This window comes from Carica papaya, chromosome 3 (genome assembly GCF_054855325.1).
Source record: "Carica papaya isolate Zhongbai chromosome 3, ASM5485532v1, whole genome shotgun sequence".
NCBI classification, from domain to species: domain Eukaryota; kingdom Viridiplantae; phylum Streptophyta; class Magnoliopsida; order Brassicales; family Caricaceae; genus Carica; species Carica papaya.
Window position 1 is genome coordinate 26,514,382 of NC_142311.1, and position 20,948 is coordinate 26,535,329.

The 20,948-nt window shown below is 34.9% G+C and overlaps 1 protein-coding gene across 1 annotated transcript in view; it reads left to right on the forward strand.

Annotated features, from left to right (window-relative positions):
* The window catches only part of XEG113 (xyloglucanase 113), a 38,558-nt gene extending 20,353 nt beyond the window's left edge, over window positions 1-18,205 (forward strand). The window contains exons 10-13 of the mRNA XM_088216364.1: window positions 13,637-13,732; window positions 13,813-13,932; window positions 17,689-17,775; window positions 17,872-18,205. Coding sequence (XP_088072490.1) covers window positions 13,637-13,732; window positions 13,813-13,932; window positions 17,689-17,775; window positions 17,872-18,039 — 471 coding nt within the window. The 3' untranslated portion in view covers window positions 18,040-18,205. The remainder of the gene's footprint in view (window positions 1-13,636; window positions 13,733-13,812; window positions 13,933-17,688; window positions 17,776-17,871) is intronic.
* The last annotated feature ends 2,743 nt before the right edge of the window (window positions 18,206-20,948 follow it).

Genomic DNA, 20,948 nt, shown 5'->3' on the forward strand with positions numbered 1-20,948 from the left:
GTTGATAGAGAGAGGTATCAAAAATTAGTTGGAAAACTCATATATCTGGCACACACAAGACCAGACATCAGTTTTACAGTTAGTACAGTGAGCCAATTTATGAACCAACCGACTGAGATACACATGAGAGCAGTGTACAGGATTCTGAGATATCTCAAAAAGACACCAGGACAGGGCTTATTCTTCCAGAAGAAAGTGACTAGAGAAGTTGAAGTTTTTACAGATGCTGATTGGGCAGGTTTAAAAACAGATAGAAGGTCTACATCTAGCTATTGTACGTATGTTTGGGGAAACTTGGTCACTTGGCGTAGTAAAAAACAATTAGTTGTCTCTCGCAGTAGTACAGAATCAGAATTTTGTGCTTTCGCCCACGGAAGATGTGAAGGAATATGGATAAGATGTGTGCTCCAAGAACTAAAAATACCTACTGAAACTACTATAAAAATTTGGTGTAACAATCAATTAACTATCAGTATGACCAAGAACCCAGTTCATCATGATAGGATCAAATATGTGGAGATCAATCGATATTTCATCAAAGAGAAGATAGAAGATGGAACCATAGCCCTTATTAAATTCCAACAAATCAACAAGTTGCTGATATCCTCACAAAGGCACTACCGAGACCAATATTTGAGAATATCATATCCAATCTAGGTTTACTTAACATATATGTAAACTAAATTGAGGGGGAGTGTAGGAAGTTAATTTACTATTTATAGTCTGTAATTGAGAAAGATTTTTCTAGAAATATTCCATTTTTTTAGAATTGCAGGTAGTGGGGTGTGCCACCACTTTTGCTGTAGGCATCTTTCTTCAGAATTCTGTTACAGAATTCTCTATAATTAAGCAAATTATTGTGCTTGAATAATTAAGGAAGAAGAAGTTTTTTTTTCCCTTCATTTTTAGGTCTACCTTCAGACATCTTTGTTGACATGTAAATATTTTTGTATGCAAATTGACACACCCTTGATGCTTAAAATTAATGATACGCATCATACTTTTTATTTCAAAAAATTATTTTTGTTCTTAAGTTGCATATGGTATTAGAAAAAGAAAGTTCTATTGAGGAATTGGAACTTGAGGATGATAGAACTGAGAGCAAACCTATCTCTACAATGGGGGAGATCATTAATTGTCATCTGTATAATGAGGAAAATGGTGATTGTCCATTCTAGAGAGGCTTTGGTTAGAGTCAAATTAGTGGGGTGCAAGCTTGATGGGTGTAGAGACCTTTTGACGAAGATGAAGTGAAGAAAGCTATGTAGGTTGGGTCTTGATTATTTCTCTATTGCTTTTTTTTTTCTAAGAACTATTGGGATTTTGTTCAAATTAATTTGATGAAGATTTTTAGGAGTTCTACATTAACGTAAAAATTGGAATAGGTGACGAATTCTAGTTTCATTATTCTAGTGCTCGAGCAAGATAACTCTGCATAAGTCTGCTTATACGGTGATTTACTAGCTGCTTTCTTTGAGATGGGAGAAGTGCTGAATTATACTATTTGCGTAAGTCAAAGTGTCTTTATTTTGGGGCAGGGGGGAGGGGGGGAGTAATCACTTGATGCTTCTCTCATTGCCACTGAACGATAGAAGATGCTAAGAGATTAAAGATTGGTGAGTTGCAATATTTTCTTCGAATAGAGGTTACTTAATTAGAGAAGAATATCATCTTTTTCTAGAACAAACCATATTTTAGATATTGTAGAATCTGATATGTTGGGGTGTAAAGCTTGTGGGTTCTTCTATTGGAGCCAATCATATATTGCGAGTAGGTGTTGGGAAACCAGTTGATCATGATCAATATCAGAGATTGGTTGAGCATCAACTTATCTCTTTAACCCACCAGCCCAGACATACCTATGATGCGAAAGTGTAAGTTAGTATGTGCATGTTCCTTGGGACTCCCCTCTAGAAGTTATTCTTCATGTCTAAAGTATCTTAGATATGCAGGGCCCTCTGTGCCAAATAGTTATGGAGGTTTATTATAGGCAGGGAGAGTCAGTGGAAGAGAATTCTTTATGCTTACTATAGGCGCTTGGATGGGAGTGGATGACAGAAGACTATAGGGTTGTGCATGGCTATAATCATTGGAAAGGTATAAAAAAGGAACAGGATTCTTGATGGTCTACGTTCCTTTCAAGTGGGAAATTATTGCAAAGTGTGATTCTGGATGATGTGTGGTTCGGAAATAACTCCTTGAAGTATTAATTTCTTGCTATTTTCTCTCTTTCCAAAAACAGATTTGCAAAGAGGGGATTTTTTTTTTTTTTTTGTTTTTGGGAGGAAGAAGGGTGTGGCACATTCCTCTCACTCATAATCCCAATCACTGGGAAGTGGAGGAATTCAATTTTCTTTCTTGATTGGATAAAATATTCCGGATGACATAATAACAATGATGAGCCGACTGGGAAGCTCTCCGGGAATGGTATATTCTCAGCTGGTTCATACTATCTGGCCTTGAATAAATAAGATCTCATCTCTAACAGGTCACACCAAAAGTTTGGAAATGCAAAGTCTCACCCTGAGTGAACTTTTTTGTTTCTAGACATAGCTTGGAGTCGAATTCTTACCATGACAACTTGAGAAAGAGATCGTCAATAGATGCCCCTTTTGCTTGCACGAGAATGAATCCCCCAACCATGTATTTTATGGTGCTCAAAAGGAAGAAGATTATGGGACACAAGTAGCTTGATGGGCTTAAGTTTTGTTGTTACTGGTTCTATTTTCTTTGAACTTCTCAAGTTGGAACTATTCCAAGTTAATAATAACGACAAGAATCTAATTGATCTCATTCCCAGAGAAAATAATAGAAGAGTGTTTAATAGTCGTGTATCTAATTTTTCTAGGATAAGATACAGATGGCTCAAGACCTTATGTCTTCTGTTCAAAGGTCATCCTCTTTATTTTCTAGAGGATTTTCTATGCATTTTAGACATTTTTGACCTTTAGTATTTTTAAAATTTTCTTTCTTGCATTTGTACTTAGGCGGCATACCCTTATACCTTTTGCCTATAATATCTTCTTCTTTTTCCTACCGAAAAAAAGGTATCTCAAACCTGCACCAGAAAAGGGATAACCTACCTCTAAGCATGTCAATCTAAAAATATACGTCTTTACAGATAGGATTGGATCTCCTGATGACAGGAGAATTATATCTGGTTATTGCACATTCAGAGGAAAGAATCTGGTCATTTGGAGAATCTAAAAACACATTATAGAAACATGGTCAACTGGTGACTGTAGTAGCATGGTCAAACGTGGAGGTAACATGATCAAACGAGAGGTAGAATATAGAGCTTTGGTACTGGTATTTGTGAGCTACCATGACTTTAGAAGTTGGTGGAAAACATATGATTATCAATGGGAAATGTCTTTTCTAATTTTGCGACAATGACTCGTGGTAGAATAACACAATCCTGTAAAATATGATTGAACAAAATGTGTAGAGATTCACCAACATCTCATCAAGTAGAAAATAACAGATGGGATTTTTTACTCTCTCATATGATCTTAGATTTGATCTTGTGTAATTTAGTTCTTAAATAATATTCAGACATTCTTCTAGGTCAACCATGGTTATGATCAACATGTCCAAAATGACCAACATTTCATCTTATTCTTTGTGCAAAGAGTGTAATTTGGAAGCTTACAGATACAGTAGAAATGCATAAATATTGGTGCTTGTGAGTGCCAGATGCCAAATAAAACCGCGGATGCATGGAAAAAAACTTGAAATGTTGAAATCATCAACATTGGGTCTTCAATGGGCTGCTGGAGGAAGAAAAAGAATATTTAGGAGATGTGTTTGGACATTAAAATTTTGAGATTAATCAAGATCTTTCACCTAAAAAGAGTCTTATGGAACTTCAGTGCAAGGAGGAACCTAAACCAACTACAACTAATGGTGTTCAGCTTAAGGATGAACTTGTTGCAGAGACTTCTCAATTTGTAGATTTCATTTTACCTGCAGGGTTTTGTGTTTCTAACCCCTCGTGTCTATTTTATTTTACTTCTAATGAGTATGTTCAAGTGCTCAAAATTAATGTGATGGTAGTACAGAAGTGTTTGCTAAAGTGTAGGGATGCAAGGAAGTCAAGTTTCCTTCTAAATATCTTTTTTATAATAAAAAAAAATATCATTCCAAAGGTACCAAGGGGGTACCGCCTAATATATAACAATTACAGCTCAATCAAATGATTTAGAACCATCCCCAAATCAAAAAGATGAAACCATCTATTCTTGATGCTATTAAAATCATTTTCCATCTCCTCAAAAGCTCTTGAATTTCTCTCTTCCCACACAACCCACATTAAAGATAATGGAATCAGCATTAAATATTTTTTCTTCTCACACAATCTAACCCAAACCCATAATTGATCCTTAACCGACCCCGCTATAACCCATTTGATTCCCAACATTCCATAAATAGAAGTCCATAGATCATAAACCGGCGGACACCACAATAATAGATGGTTACAAAATTCAGCATAACATTTGCACAGATAACATCTTGTCACCATACATCTCCCCCTCCTCATGAGCATATCTATAGTTAAAACACTTCCTCTGAACACTTCCCATACAAAAAAGCCAATCTTGGAGGTGCTTTAGTCTTCCACACTTGCTTAAACAGAAAAACAGATTCAGCTTTCACCTTTCCACCCCGAAGGTGACAATATAAGGATTTCACAGAAAAAATCCCATATTTCTCCAACGTCTACTGTTTATAATCATCCAGGCCACCCACTTTTAATTCAGATAATAAAAGATATAGTTGCTGAAATTCATCAATCTCCCAATCATTCAAATTTCTCTTCACGTGTACATCCTGCCAGCTATGGTCTCCATTTTCCACATACGCCTCCCTTACCGTCATATTTCTGTTCTGAGCAATCTTGAAAATTCGTGGAAATCTGTCTTTTAAGTCTAACATTTCCAACCCAAATATCATCCCGAAACCTTATCTTTAAACCATTTCCAACACACCATCTAGTACATTCCTCAAATGTTTTCCTACCCTTTAATATATTCTTCCATAAACTACAGTCATGGGCTCTCCCATCCACACTCAACTCATCTCTCCCACCCCTTGCACCCCATCTGGCCCCCACCACTTTACACCATAATCTTTCACCTTCCCTACAATTTCTCCATAACCATTTTCCTAACAAAGCATTATTCATTTGAACAATAGATCTCAAACCCAATCCTCCACATTCCATAGGGATTTTATCTCCTCCCATCTTACTAAATGATATTTCCTTTTATCCATTTCATCACCTCATAAAAATCTGCATTGTATTGTTTCCAGCTTTTTTGCAACCTTGGATGGAATAGCTAACACTGAAAGATAATAAATCGGTAAATTAGCTAAAGTACTTTTAGTTAGCGTCAATCTTCCGCCATTTGACAGAAAATTCCTCTTCCAGCCCACCAGTCTCCTCTCAAATATCTCTACGACCGTATTCCAAGTTCTAGAGTCCTTGTATTTTGCGCCCAAAGGAAGACCAATGTATTTCGAAGGCAAATCACCCTCTCTACAACCCAGTACATCCGCCAACTGTCTCTCCTCTCTCCCATCCCCAATTTTTACAAATTCCGACTTTGCCATATTAATTTTTAGTCCCGAAACCATTTGAAAGCATAGAAGTATACATCGAAGATGAAGCATGGTCTCAATACTTGGTTGACAAAAAATGATAGCATCATCCGCAAAAAACAAATGCAGTACCTCAATTTTAACATTTTGTTTTGCCAACCAATACCCATTTGACCATATTAAGTTCCTTAGCACTTTCTAACAATCTACTAAAAGCTTCCATGACGATAATAAACAACAATGGTGACAGTGGATCACCTTGTCTTATCCTATAAAAAGGAAGAAGCTCCCCGTTAATCATCATAGCAAACGAAGTGGTGGAAATGCACTGTTTTATCCATTTCCTCCACCGATCTCCAAAACCCAATCTGCCCAACATATAGTCCACAAAATTCCAGTTTACATGATCATAAGCCTTTTCCATTTCAAGTTTGCACAATATACCTTCCCTTTTGTTGCTTATCAATTCATCAACCACTTCATTTGCCACCAAAACAGCATCAAGAATTTGCTTACCTTCAACAAAAGCATTTTGACTCTCCCCAACCACTTTCCCAAGCACCTTTGTCAATCTTCTAGCCAAAACCTTTGATATTAGTTTATACAAACAGCCCACAAGACTAATAGGCCGATAATTTTTTATACTTTTTGCCCCATTAACTTTTGCAATTTAGGTAATAAACGTAGAGTAGTTTTTTATACTTTTTGCCCCATTAACTTTTGCAACCAAGGTAATAAACGTAGAGTTTAAAACTTTGACAAAGGACCCTGAATCATAAAATTCTTCAAAAACAGCAGCAATGTCTCCTTTAAGTACATTCCTGAAAAAACCTCATGTTAAATCCATCCGGTCCTGGAGGCTTATCTCCATTACACAAACAAAGTGCCTCATGGATTTCCTTTACTGTGAACCTTTGTTCAACAATCCTTCTATTTTCCTCATTCAGAGTACTGAATTGAAGGTTATCCAGTCTTGGTGTCCATCTAACATCTTCCTTATACTGTTGTTCAAACTGGTCTTTTGCATGCTCTCTCATCTCCCAATTTCCTATTATAATTCTATCATTGCTTACTAATTTTTCAATATAATTTCTTCTTCTTCTGTAATTTGCTAACCCATGGAAATATTTTGTATTCCGGTCTCCCTCTTTTAACCACTTTTCTCTAGACTTTTGACGCCATGAAATTGCCTCAAGATTCAGTTTGTAAGCAACCTTCCTCCTGAGTTCCTCTCTTTTAATTATGTCCTCCCCAACAGTACTGCACTCCTCAAGTTTATCAATTTCAGCAATGCCCATTAACCACTTTTTGAACTCCATATCCAATCTCATATCCTCATCTATGGCCCATATTCTTATTTCACTTTTAACAGCCTTCAATTTTTCCGAAAATACAAGGTTAGCCTTTCCCTGCACTCCATTCTTCTCCCATAATTCTTTTATCAATTTTCTGCACGCCTCAACTTTTGACTACTTGTTGTCAAATCTAAATGGTACGAGGCCCCATTTAATTCCATATGAAGAAAGACATATTGAAAAATGGTCTGAGATTGGTCTTCCTGGCACTGACTGTTTTGCCCCAGCAATCTTTAGGAAAAAATTGTGTGAATGAAAAGCGTGTCAGTTCTTGAACATGAAGGATTGCATTGCATATTAGTCCATGTCCACTGCCCCCCCCCCCCCCCCCCATCAAAGGTAAATCTACCAGATTAAGACTATCCACAGCCTCCATAAATTCCTCAATTTCACTAACACAGCTGTTGTTTCCTGATCTTTCCCCTTTCTTAAGAATCATATTGAAATCCCCCCCACCACCCAATTTTTCCCCCATCTTCTGCTGCAACTATCTAACTCTTCCCATACTCTTTTCTTTTCCTCACCCGTAACCCTGCAATAGACCCCAGTGAAAGTCCACTCCTCCATTTCTCTTTCACAACATTCAAATAAACATGTGATTGATGTCATCCCCACCACTTCTTCCTTGCATTTATATTTCTCCCCCCTCCACATCATAAGTATTCTCCCTGCTGCTCCGCTCCCACTGCCAGCAAAAAATTCCAGCAAATGTTGTTCTCCCCCCACACATTCCTTACCTCTTTTTCCTTGATAATCTCCATTTTTGTTTCCTGAATACAAATCACATCCAGTTTCCACCTTTTAATATACACTCTAATGACATTTTGTTTACTTCTATCATTCATCCCCCTCACATTCCATGTAATTGTTTTTCCAATCATGATTAATTAGTTAATCCATTTCCTTCCCCCCTCTTCTCAATCTTTGTTCTGCAATCATAATTAATATTCGATTGGAACCTCTTAAGCTCCCTACTACAACTATTCCCCTGTTTTTTCTTCCCCTTCATAGCAGGCATCCTACTCTGATGATCCGATCCATTCCTTGCTTCCATTTCTTCCATCAACTCCATCACTCTATCTTCAAAACCCAAAAATGACATTCCAAGCAGCTTACTAATTTTTTGAACATTTGATTTAACCCATGCTGAGTGACTCACAGAGTCATTTACCATCTGGGGCAGCACCTCACAAACTTCAACCAGTGTTCGATCCTTATTTCTTCTAGACTCCACCATATCAGTATACTAATTTCTTTCAGCCTCATCCGCATTAAACAGAACAATCCCCAAACCACTTCCATTTGATTCAATACCTACATCAGATCCGGCATACCATCCTCCACACTTCCGATCCTCGTCACCACCCCAATATTCATCATAACTATCTCCCTCTTCTGTCTTCTCCTGAGGATCTACAATACTTGCAAAAACCTGCTCTTCTTGACTTACCAATACTTGTCTACCTTCCACATCTAAAGTTGCATCTTCATTTGAGTCAGAAACGCCAATATTTCCTGTCTGAATGCCCGTCATCATTCTTGGGGACGAAGTGTTCTCTTTGAATTGTTTTTTTGGTCTCCAAGTCTCATAGGGCCTATATCTCCTGTCTGCCTTCTTACTAGTCTTGGGAAAGTCCACCCATTTACCTTTTTCTGCCCATGAATATTTATTTTTTCCAACCTGTCCCTTCATTTTTCCACTCTCCGACTCTTCAGTGCCCCTCCCATTTTCAATCACGTATCACCCATCCCCCACATTTTGAATTTTGTCTCCTTCTTTACCCGACTGGGAATTGGGTTCTTCCAACCCTATCCGGTTTTCTTTGTTGTCCTCGCCACCCACCACCTTAGCATAAAATTTGAAACATTCTATCTATGATGTGATTTGCAGGATGTTGCCACAATGAGGACACGGGAAACGCGAGCTGGTTACTTTCATAAGTATCTTACCACTCACCCCCATATTCACTCCATCCACAACTTTCTATTTCTGCACATCTGGATTCGATAATGGCATTCCATTCAGTTCATAAATTGCTTTCATCATCCTCCACCAACCACTAGCTTCCAAGCCCTCCGGAATGAAGATTCTTCTTCTTTTTTTTCCATATTCCTCCATCAACACCAGGAAACGACCACCTCTATTTCTTCCTAGCATCGTAGAAAGGTTGCGTTGATGACTAGAAAATTGTTTTCCCCGTGATTTACCACCTTTCTCCAATAAAAATCTGCAAAAGCATCTACAATCTACTTGATGTCGTTGTTTTCCAGAGCAATCACAGCTCAAAAACCCCTTCTTTTCTCGCATATACGAATCACCTCATTGTTCTTTCCACTACCAATCACGTCAAAAGATTTATGATCAACCTAGAAAAACTTTTTTCATGCATTTTCCATAGTCCCCAAATACTCAATGATTTCAAATAAAAACCTTAATTCCAGCCCTTCAGCCCCAATGACTCAACAGAAAAAAGACCCCATATCAAAGAATCAACAGTTGACCCGATTAAAAAGGGAGGTATGGCCGACCCAACTGTCGATAGACCTCACACAGTATTGCCGATAGAGATGAGAAGAGGAGAAATAAGGAGAAAAGGTTAGATTTTGGACAAGTTAAGAAGAGAGAGTAGAGAGGAAAGGGAAAATTAATTCTTCGCCACAAACTATCTCTCCCAGGCTGATATCCTATGAGGAGAAATAACTTAGAGGAAATATTAACATATTGGGACTCAAAAATGTACAATAGCAGATGTTCCCAACATTTTTCCTTTTAAATATCTTGGGGTTTCTTTGGAGCCAAATACAAAGATTAAATCTCTTGGAAACCAGTGATCGAATTGTTCGAAAAAAAGCTTGCGGGTTGGAAGAAAAACTTCCTTTCTAAAAGGGATAGGTACACCTTAATAAAAAGTATCTTGGCCAATCTTCCAATTTATTATCTTTCTACCATTACAATTTTGGTAAATGCAGCAAAGATGTTGGAAGCCATACAAAATAGGTTTCTTTGGAGTGATGAAGATGAGGATCGAAAATTTCATGTGGTAAAATGGAATGATATCAAAAAACCGATCAACAACCATGGAGGGCTTGGTATAAGATCCATGATTATATTGAATGAAGCGCTCCAAGGAAGTGGTTATGGAGATACTTAGGGGAAGAAGACTGAATCTGGAGAAAAATTGTGAATTCTCAGTGGGGTGAGTACATGGTAAAAAGTTGTGGCAGCAGAATCTATACTCCTCATGGGAGAGGGTTGTGGAGAAAAATCCTAATACAATGGCCTCGTTTCCAGCAATGTATAAAGTGGAATCTTTGCAGAGGCAACAAGATCAGTTTTTGGGAGGATGAATGGCTTGGTGAGGGTTGTCTTATGAGGAGATACCCCAGGATATATGCTATAGCTCAAAATAAGAAAATAGCTGTTGAGGAGGCTTACCGAGTCACTAAGGAGAAAGTAAAATGGTCGGTTTTTATTTCAAGGAACTTGAATGATTGGGAGATTAGTGAATACGGAGATTTATTGAAGATTCTAGAGGCACAACAGTTGAAGACAAACGATGATCTGGTTGTATGGAAACTGGAAAAGAAGGGGGAATTTTCTGTCACTTCTTACTGTAGGTTTCTGTGTGCTAGGGATGATACTGATTGCTCAAGCTTCCCGGCTGTGCAAATTTGGATGACCAAGGCTCCTCCACGTATTGCATTTTTCGCTTGGGAGGGCTGTTGGGAGAAGATTTTAACTATTGACAAATTCAGTGTTAGAGGGCAGATTTTGATAAATGGTTGTTACTGCTGTTTTCAAGCAGAGGAGACATGTAATCATCTACTGTTGTGGTGTCCTATGCCTTACAATCTTTGGTGTATGGTACATGGTCTCTTGGGGATTGAGTGGGTTATTGCTGGGTCGGTTGGTATGGAAATTTGTGCTTGAGATGGTTTATATGTGAAAAGAAATATTGAAAATCTAATTCCACTTACAATTTTATTTGTCCTTTGGAAAGAGAGAAATTTTAGAACTTTTGATGGTGTTGAGAGTAGTATGTACAAAATAAGAGATAGGTGGATTCACTATATTTTGGGTTTATTTTGTTAGGTCATGACATTATTAGTGATGAGAATTTTTTGGAATGTCATAGATATTTTAACACTATTGTAAATTTTTGTACATGGGTGGTAGCCCCTTTTTTTGTACCATATTAGTGTATACTGCATACTTTTTATCTAAAAAAAATGAGTATATTCAAGTGCAAGTTTTACCCCTTTCTTTTGGTAAATGTTCAAAATCCTGTCATTGGATACTTTGAAACTTCAAAACTCATAGATAACTTTTCTCCAACCAGAAGAGAATGATGTGAAATAGAGTTGATTTAGAATTTGTAAATAAATTAAGAATTGTATTTCCATATAATCTACAAGTTATGGTACCTAATATGGGTGAGATTAAGACTAGTAGCTTTAGGATTTTACTTTTATTGTCTGGAACAAATGAAATCCACAAAATCTTGTGGAATTCATTTACAAGTCCTATTTTAAGAAGTAGAATCGTCCCAAATTGAAGAATTCATTTGGAAATGAATTCCATGTGGAATTGATATGGTACTCTTCAAATTTGAATTTTGTGATGAGTTCCATAATTTGATTAAAAGGACTATTATATGTTTATTCCCTCCCTTGACACTAAACTCTCACAGAATTCGAGGAAATCTAACTTTAACTCACTTTTAATATATCAAACAAATTTTGTTGCAAGATTGTGTGTATGTGTATACATGTAAGTCTCAGTAATCTATCTTTTATTATCTTTCATTTTTTTACTTCATATGATTACTTCTCCAGTTTTTTAGGTCTATTAAGATATATGTTAATAGAAAAAGTTATCTCATGATTATATAGTATTCTATTATTATTTTGCATATTGAGACATTTAATAGAAGATTGAATCAAATGAAAAAACTGTAGTTAAAATATATATGTACATATATTTATTTATTCAAAAAAATTTCTTTTTTATTTGCTGAAAATATAAATTTATTTATTCATCAAGCATAACTGAAATAAGATTAAATAGCTTTAGAATTAATTAATTATATTAATCAACAGTATAAAGGATATGAATTTATATTAAATTTATTAGAAATGGGGTAATCTAATCTACATAAAACAAAATGAAATATCAAAAATAGAATTCATTTCTAAATGAAGTCCATTTCTGTCTTTATTTATTCCAAACTAAGCCTAAATTCTTTAAGTATTAGGTTTTCTACTAGAACACTTCAGTTATAATCTATGTTGTTTGACTCTCTAGTTTGTGTCAAAATTGGTGTGGACATAGGATCCTATATCTGACAATTGATGTGCAAATGGGACACGTGGTGATATAGAATTAGAGGTTCTGATATATTATAAATTGAAGCCGATCGTGACTCCTAGTTTAGGAATTCAGAAAGAACAGATAATTTTTTCTTTAACAAGAACTTGTTCTTCAATGTCCAGATTAACGAGTTTGTATAATAAATACTCAATTTGTTTATATCACTAATTCATATCAATTCCTTTCTTTTCATTACAAATTAGAATACGTTTTTCTGTTGGGTTCTAAAACTGCTTTTTGCTCTATATATGGTACTGTCTCAGCTTCCTGTAGGCTTACATTAGTTGTATTATTTTCCATTAGTTAAACAAGCACCCAGTTTTTGACTCTTATTCAAGGATTATCTTATCTTGGATTATAAAGTTATCGAGCTAAACACTTGATAAATAACTGTAGTGGACACTTTTGCCCGAGCCCATGCAATAAAGATTAGGTTAGGATTTTATATCTAAGCACTGACAATATCTTAATAAGCCGTGATTGAATAAAACATTCTGACAATTTTCTCCATACCTTAGCTGTCTGATGTGATCATATCTCATGTGTGATTTAAGGAACCACCTTATCTTAGATGCTTAAGGAATCTTAAGTATAATTCCTAGTTAATTTTCTGTTATTTTTATCTCTATTCTTAGGTGTGATATCTAAGAACCGTCAAGTTTATCCCTTGCCCTATATCATACAAACTCTGGTCCATGGTTCTCAGTCTCCTTGGTTTGTCCTATGTTATGGGGGGCACTACTATCTCTGAATTGTTGGTCTGGGAAGGTATTAGTGGCAGGAAAAAAGCCATTAGAATCATTCCTCTCACTATATTTTGGGTTATCTGGAAGTAACGTAACAACCGTTCTTTCGAGGGGAAAGAAGTTGACTTTAATACCATCAAGGATACTTGGTTTCATTATTTTGGCTTTACTATCTTAGGACATAATCTTGATTGTATGGATGATTTTGGTTACATTGTAGATATGTTAATTGACATGTAAATTTTGCATATGGGCGATGTCTCCTTGGCACCTCATTAATATACAAACCTCAGGCATTTATTTCAAAAAAAGAAAAAGAACTGTCAAGTTTATCCCAAATCCCTCAGTAGTTGAATAATTTATGATCTTCAAGAAGTCTAAACTTTCAGCTTAGTAAAATTTTGCACATTTTCGTGGAACTTCAAGTCGATGGAAACTCTGACAGACATAACTCGTATAATATGAATTCAATCTTTAATGTGGAATCCGTTTGCAAAAGCTTTTTTTTTCTTTTGTTTTTTCAAATGTGATTTTCTCATAATACAAGGAAAGGTGCACTGCAGGTTAATGTCATGCTAAAAGAACATCCAGAGGAGTTTGGACCCAGAGTTGGTATCAGAGAGTATTCTTTTCTGGACAATCCTTCATTGCCCAAACAAGTAATCGAACGTAACTAAAATATTACCTTTTGGTGTTCGGTAACTGTCAGCCAAGACTTCACTTCTGATGTTTGTTCTAGGTTAAGGAATCATGGCTTGATGTTCATCTTTGTCAAGGAGGAAGCGACGGTTGTCGTGCATCAAATGATACAAGCCCATTGGGGGTTCTCAAATTTCCAAAACATAGCAATCAAGAAACGGTATTGTGATTCTTTTACTTCAACAAGCTGACATGTTTGTGCATGTGATACATACCTGTTCAAAATAATCATAGTCCTTTATCCCGCTTTTGAATGAGATGCACATCTGCTTTACCTTGCTGATGCTTTAGCATATGAACATTTACATTTGTATTGGTGACCAGCTACTGAAATAGAGAATTGGTTTACTGCTCTTTAGTTTTCTGTCAGGTAGCATGTAAGCTTACATGTTTATTTACTTATTTATTCATCCTGATGCTATCACACATTGTAGGCAAATTGAGAAAAAAACCTTAGGTGAAACTTTGGTTTTTGAGGCCATTTAGTGTCAGTTTCAATGAAATGTCTGGTCTGAATGTTTTGAGATATGGAATTATGTAATAGCAGTGCAGATGTGAAACCGATTTTAGTGGAAACCTTTTAGTAGGTGGGTGGGACTGACGGGGTAAATTTGCAGGGATCCAGGGATATTAGTTATTGAAGTTGTTGTCCCATTTTTTTTCATTATAGTTCTAGTTGTTTGCTAATTTTCTTGGGTGTTTGAAATCCTGTACCTATAAATCTAAGTTGACAGTCTCAAGAACTTGGAAGTTTGTTGTTCTTATCAATCTAGGAGAATTGGCTTGCGTTTCTGGGGCACCATACCCGCACCATACCCATCATCCTTGGTAGGTAGGTCCTTTTTTTCTTTTATTGAAAAAGAAATATTATTGAGAATGGAGAAAATAATTACAAACAAAGGGGGGATGCTAAGGTATCTTCCAACAGAAAAAGCAAAAATAAAAAACCAGTAGAATGAAAAGATGCATAATGAAAAGATAGCATCCCACCTCTTTGGAATGTGGACAAGGCCCCTTTATAAGAATCATGGGCTTTAGCTCAAAGAGAAGCAAGGAACAAAAGCATAACCTAAATAAATGAGCTGACTATTGAAATTCTAGTACTCTATTATCGTTGATGGATCCAAAATCCAAGTAGTACAAAACACAAAATACTCCTTACCCCAATCAAAACCGTGCAAAAAGGCCAAAAAGAATGATCTCCAAGTCAGGAAGAGACACCCCCATAAGACATTAGATGGAAATAACCTATTTCAAGTCTTCTACGCCATCCAACAATAAAGAAATAAGTGACTGGTTGTACTTTGAACTCTGAAAGCACATCAAACAGATAAAAAGCTCTATGGCACGTGCAAGCCTGAAACAATTCATTTGTATTCATCGTATTCAGGATTATGATTGTTGTTGAGAAAACATTGTGACCTTTATGTATTGTTCAAAAGAAAATATACACATGTTTGTAGGAATTACTATGACAGGCAAAGGAAAACCATGAGTAGGAAAAATAAATATCTAAGAAAAATCTATACTAGAAATTAGCTATGTAGAAAATATATATTATATTGTAGCAGTGATTTAAATAGAACTCTAACCATGGGAGCTTCCACTTTCGAAAAATAGAGTGAGAAATCTGTGCTGTGGTTGGTAGGGCTGTTTGTAATAAAAAAGGATTTGCAATTGTAACTCTTGAGGAATTGAGGCTTCAAACTCTATGTTCAAGACTACATCAGGGATAAAAAGGAATCAACTAATCAAGGATACAAGATCTGACTATTCCCAGTCATTAAGATTCTAAAGGAAAAAGGGTTGCAAGATGCATGACTATCACGATAATTCATAAAATACAAATTAGGGGCATTGCCTCTTGTAAATAGTCTATAAAGAGGGGAAAAAAGAAGAAGAGGAGCCTATATATGTTTTGTTTCTCTTAACTACTATCATGTTGGATCTATTGATGGTGGTAGTGGTAATGGTGGCAATATGGTGATAAACTATTAATAATTGATGGTGGCAGTTGTTGGTCTTGATATAACAAAACGGAGACCCAAAATCTGATTGATCCCACCCATGAGAGAAAGAAAAGGTTAGGAAGCATGAAGGAACTTGGTGTATGTAGGGGTATGGATTTATTCAACATGGACGCATGGTATTAGATTCAGAGGTTAGGGTTACACATTCTGACAGCATATTATGTCAAACAATAAATTTTGATGCAAAATATCATGTGCATGTGCTTGACCTACATTTTTAACTTTGTAGGTTTCTCTGTGAATAGCCCTGTTAAAATAAAATAAAAGCTTGGGTTATTCTTCTTTATGTTTAAAATTTTGAGATAAATGATGACAAAAAATTCTTTTGTATAACTCTATAACTATAATTTTCAAGGTAACTAAGTTATGGTGTTTGTATTTCAGCGTGTATCCTACTGGTATTTAGATAATGGTAAGTAGTAAAATGGTTATATAATTAGCAGATAGGTCCATGTGCAGTATTATGTATGTTATGTGTGTTTATGTGTGGATTATTTAAATAGATGTAGGGGCTGCAGTAGGTATTTATGTGGTATTTTTACCAAGTAAGATGAATGTTAGTAGGAGAAAAATAGGGAGGAAACAAAGGGGAAGTTGGTTGTCTGGAATTAACTTCCAGATAACTGCTTCTAACTGCTGCTTCTTCATGATGTAAAAAATCCTATGCTGTTGTTGTTTAGTTTTTTGCTGAAAAGTTATCAAAAAAAAGTTTCTTAAATGATTGAAACTCTAGTAGATTGTAAGTTCTCTCCTATCGAGTCCTTACAGTAGATTAAAGATAAGTAAAGGAAGGAATACGAAAAAACACTCTAAAAATTTCACATATCTGTATGTAAGTGAACCCATAAATAAATCCTATAACCGAGACGATAACAAATTGGTAGCAGAGCCAAAAGTTATGTGGGACTTACACTCTCTATTTGAGTCTTTTGTGAAAATGTACCAAGAAAGAAGATCAGGTGCAGGATCACCTCAAGTTTGAACTTCTAGCTGGACAATTGGAAAAATTATCTACTGGTTGCACAGTAAACCAGGAATAGAGGGAAGGCATCGTTCAACTAGAAGAACATCAGTGTGGAAACCATCCTGCTGTTGGAAAACCGACCGGCAATGACGGTCATGATAGAGCAATGGTTCTACACTTCACCAAACTCAAATTTCCTCGGTTTGATAGCTCCAGTGACCCACTGTCATGGTTAGGTTGGTATGACCATTTTTTTTTATTCAATCCGAAGATGCAGAAGGACTTCAAGGCTTCTGGCTTTACTTTTCCATGGGCTTCCCCATTTCAATTTTCCTTTGGATACTGTTTTACATTTTTCACATCATTCAGTTCTACAACTTGTCAATTTTAGAACCTTGGAGCTTTCATATTTTCTTGGATCACTTCAAGTTCTTTGGATTGTCTTCTGTCTTTCTCTTCCTAGACTTCATAGTTGAATCTGTGATTGATGGTTAACTCTAAGCAGAAAATCAGAGTTTTGGATTGTCAGATGGTTTCATGTTATTGGCGAAGAACATGTAGAGAACCTGAATCTGAAAGCTAGGCTACACCAGAGAAAGTTTTGGCTTTTTACCTCCCATTTATAGTGCAACTAATAAAGAGTGACAGAATTCTAGATTCCTTTGGAGTTATTGGTATCTCCTCAAAACAATGCTAGCTTACCTGATAGCTCTGGTGCCATTGTGGAAACTTCAGATTTGCTTTTTAATTAATTTTATCTGAAACTTCGCTGGTTGGCTCAAACATATTCATTAAAATACTTTTCTCTCTTGAGTTCTCTATGGTATTTCAGTCACACGATATTAGCAGTGTATTTCTTGGTCTTGCTTATGTCTTGATGGAGCTTGCTGATTATGTTGAAATTCATTTGTGTAATATACAGTTTGAGACAATATTCTCCTCCTTCAAGGATTTCAAAGTGATTCAGTTTTCTTCAATGCAAGATGCTTTCCTTGGTTTTACTGACAAGGCAAGTTCCTTCTCTCTGGTTATATGTCAGTAGAATTGAAAGAATACCAAAATGTTTATGATAGTTTGCTGATTCTATTGATGAACATTAATTCAGACAAGGGAAGAGAAATTCAGGAAACGCGTAAAGCGTTATGTTGGTATCTGGTGTTGCGTGGAGAATCACACTCCAGGTCATATATATTATGACATGTACTGGGATGAGAAGCCTGGATGGAAACCGGTACCACCTCAAACCGCAGCAGATGATCATCCACATTGGTAAGGCCCTTCCTCAAAGCAGATTTGTCTTTGTCAACTTGCTATTAGTTCAAACAGGACTCTGTGGAACATAAGACGGTGGAAACTTGTGAGAGAGAATGATTTGGTTCCTGACAGATTGCCAGCACCAAGTAGGTTGAATTGATAGCTGCTCTCAAATGCAAAGCAAAGGGCCTTGTGCAGCATAGTATTTAATAGACTATTAGTAAGAAGCTAGTCTTCCAAATAGAGAAAGCCTTCCATTTCCTGATCATCTTGGGAAAAAAAGAAATTGAAAGATTTTTCTTCTGGATTGTTTTAACTCTAGAAAAGAAATTTTGACATCACTTATTTAACTCTTCAACAATGGAAATAAAAGGAAATGGAACAACTGCTTTTTTTTTTTTACCAGAGAAAATTTTGGTAAATGTTTGACCTCATTTCTTAACAAAATTAATTAATTGTCTTTGAAGTTTATTTATATTTTAACTCATTCATGTGGTTTGACAACCGTTGTACATGCATTGATAAACTTAATTATTTGGGAGATGACAATGTAACTATTCAGAGTATCAATTTAGAGGGTATAAATGCTTCTCCTTTATTTGTTTAATGGGTAAATTACTAAACTGATTTTTAACCTAATCTATAAAAACATATATGGTATTAATTAAGAATAGAAAAAAAATCACCATTTAAATTGATATGAATCAAATATTGAGTGCCTCAGTAAACCACCTAAAAGTAAAAAAATTGTGACCATTTAGATTTAAATGGTAGATAGGCTCTTGGCCGAAGTCTCTTTGATATTAGAAAAAGAAGGCTTGTCCTGAGGATTCGAGTCCCCCATCAGCATTTCATGCCTCCATCTAACTTTTTTTTTTCTTTGCATTTCTTGTATCTAACTAGTTTTATTACCGAAAACAAAAGACACAGAGCATTCTCGGTCTTAAATAAAGACAAATAGACTAATTCTATCTTTCTTATTTGTAATATATGTTTCTCAACTAGAGACATTGTATTATACGTTGTGTTGTACTAGATTATGTGTGATACTAATTGTTGAATTATTGTTGTAATAAAGTCTCGTACAATTTTTTAAAAATATTTCTTTAATTTTTTTTATATAAATAAAAAATTAGATCAAATTTTTAATTTATTTTAATTATTTCAACTAGAGAAATTTATCCGTTCAAAATATTTCTTTTGTCTAAAAATATAATAAATTCGTTAAATTTAATTCAATTTAATCACTGTAACACTATCAAAATATTAGTGAGTATTTTTTTATATATATTTTTTCAAATTTTTGAATGCCCTTATGAGTCTATTTGTATTTTTCACATCTTTTAGTTAAACAAAAGAAAAAGTGGATGAAGATGATAGTTTATTCTCAATATTGAATCTTATCACATGTATATCTTTTGCCCATAAAAGACATTTTATCATGATTGTGTATTGATCATATTCAGTGGTTATTTAAAATTAGCCTTATTTAAAAGAAAATTATTCTTTAGCTTTTCCTCATTGGATGATTGTTCTTGGGGTCCTGAAGAAATAAGATTTTTGAACTCAATCTTTCTCATAATAAATAGAGTGATTAAAATACAAAAATTAGTTCATCAACCATCAGCAGTTTGCACTATGTTAATGTGATTATCACTGTCACAAGTGGCATCTCATTTATGTTTATTTGAACTATAAATTTATGTTTATAAAATTTTGCAAACTCGAGCAATATGTTTGCTTTTTTCATAAACAGTGCACGCAAGGAAAAATTCTTGTCTTTTACATGTTTGATTTTTATTTATTTTTTAATTTCTACTAAAATGCTTCCCATTTTTCTTCTTAATTCTAAATTTATCACTTTTTTTGAAAAACAAAAATCAAATATATTATAATTTATAGAAAAATATTTACCTTGTTACCGGTGACGACTTCATAACTCTTTTAGCCCATGAGTGCATCTTGACCCCCTTATTCATCCGTTAGCCTAAATTCCATTGTTAAGGCTTCAAGAATAGTCTCTTTTTATTTATGTCACATGAGTTTTTAAACTCTTTCTAAGATGATGACAATTTGTTATTAATTCCTTAAATAATAAGACTATTACTAATCTTAATAGATTTCCATCGAATATTGCTAATTATCGTCACAATGTGCTGAGTCCACTATCTAATGGACTTACCACCATTCAAAAGCAAAAGAAATTGACCTAGAACTTATATTTTCATACTAACTTCTTCTATATCATATTTGTTTTATAAAATTTTATATTTTCTTTAGTAAAAATTATCAAAAAAAAAGTTCAAAAGATAGTATCGATTAGTATCCTTATTTTTCCCATATTTGTCTATCTTTTAAGATGAGTAATAAATTAATTGTTTATCATATTGTTAGTATAAGTTTCCTCTAATCTTTCTTACTATACAAATTGATATATAGAGAAGAATGAGGTATAATGCTACATTTCTTTTCTATTTCTTGAAATGAGCTCCATCAAAATGGGATGATTTGTTAAGATCCTAATGTTTCCTTTAGTTCTAATATCATACATAATCTCCATTGAGCTCTCCTTACAGTTGTTGGTGACATTATAAAAGTAAGGGAGAATACAGAAACCAATATATATCAAAATAAAATTTTAGTCAAGACTGAGGTATAAATATCTTTCTATTTTTAAGGATATTCAAGTTATCTAAAGTTGTATAATACATGAATATATAAAAGATGAGCTTAGAAACCTTGACTTATCCTCTCAAGAATATAACAATTTAACTATATTAGTGTGTTTGGAAATCTAATCATGAACTGTTAAGTTGAGTTTAGAGCTTCACCAAAAAGTAGGAATACTTCTTACTCTTTTTCTAATACAAGTAAGGATATTTCTTTTTCTTGCACCTGTACTCTTTCTCCGTACTTCATTTTCTTTCT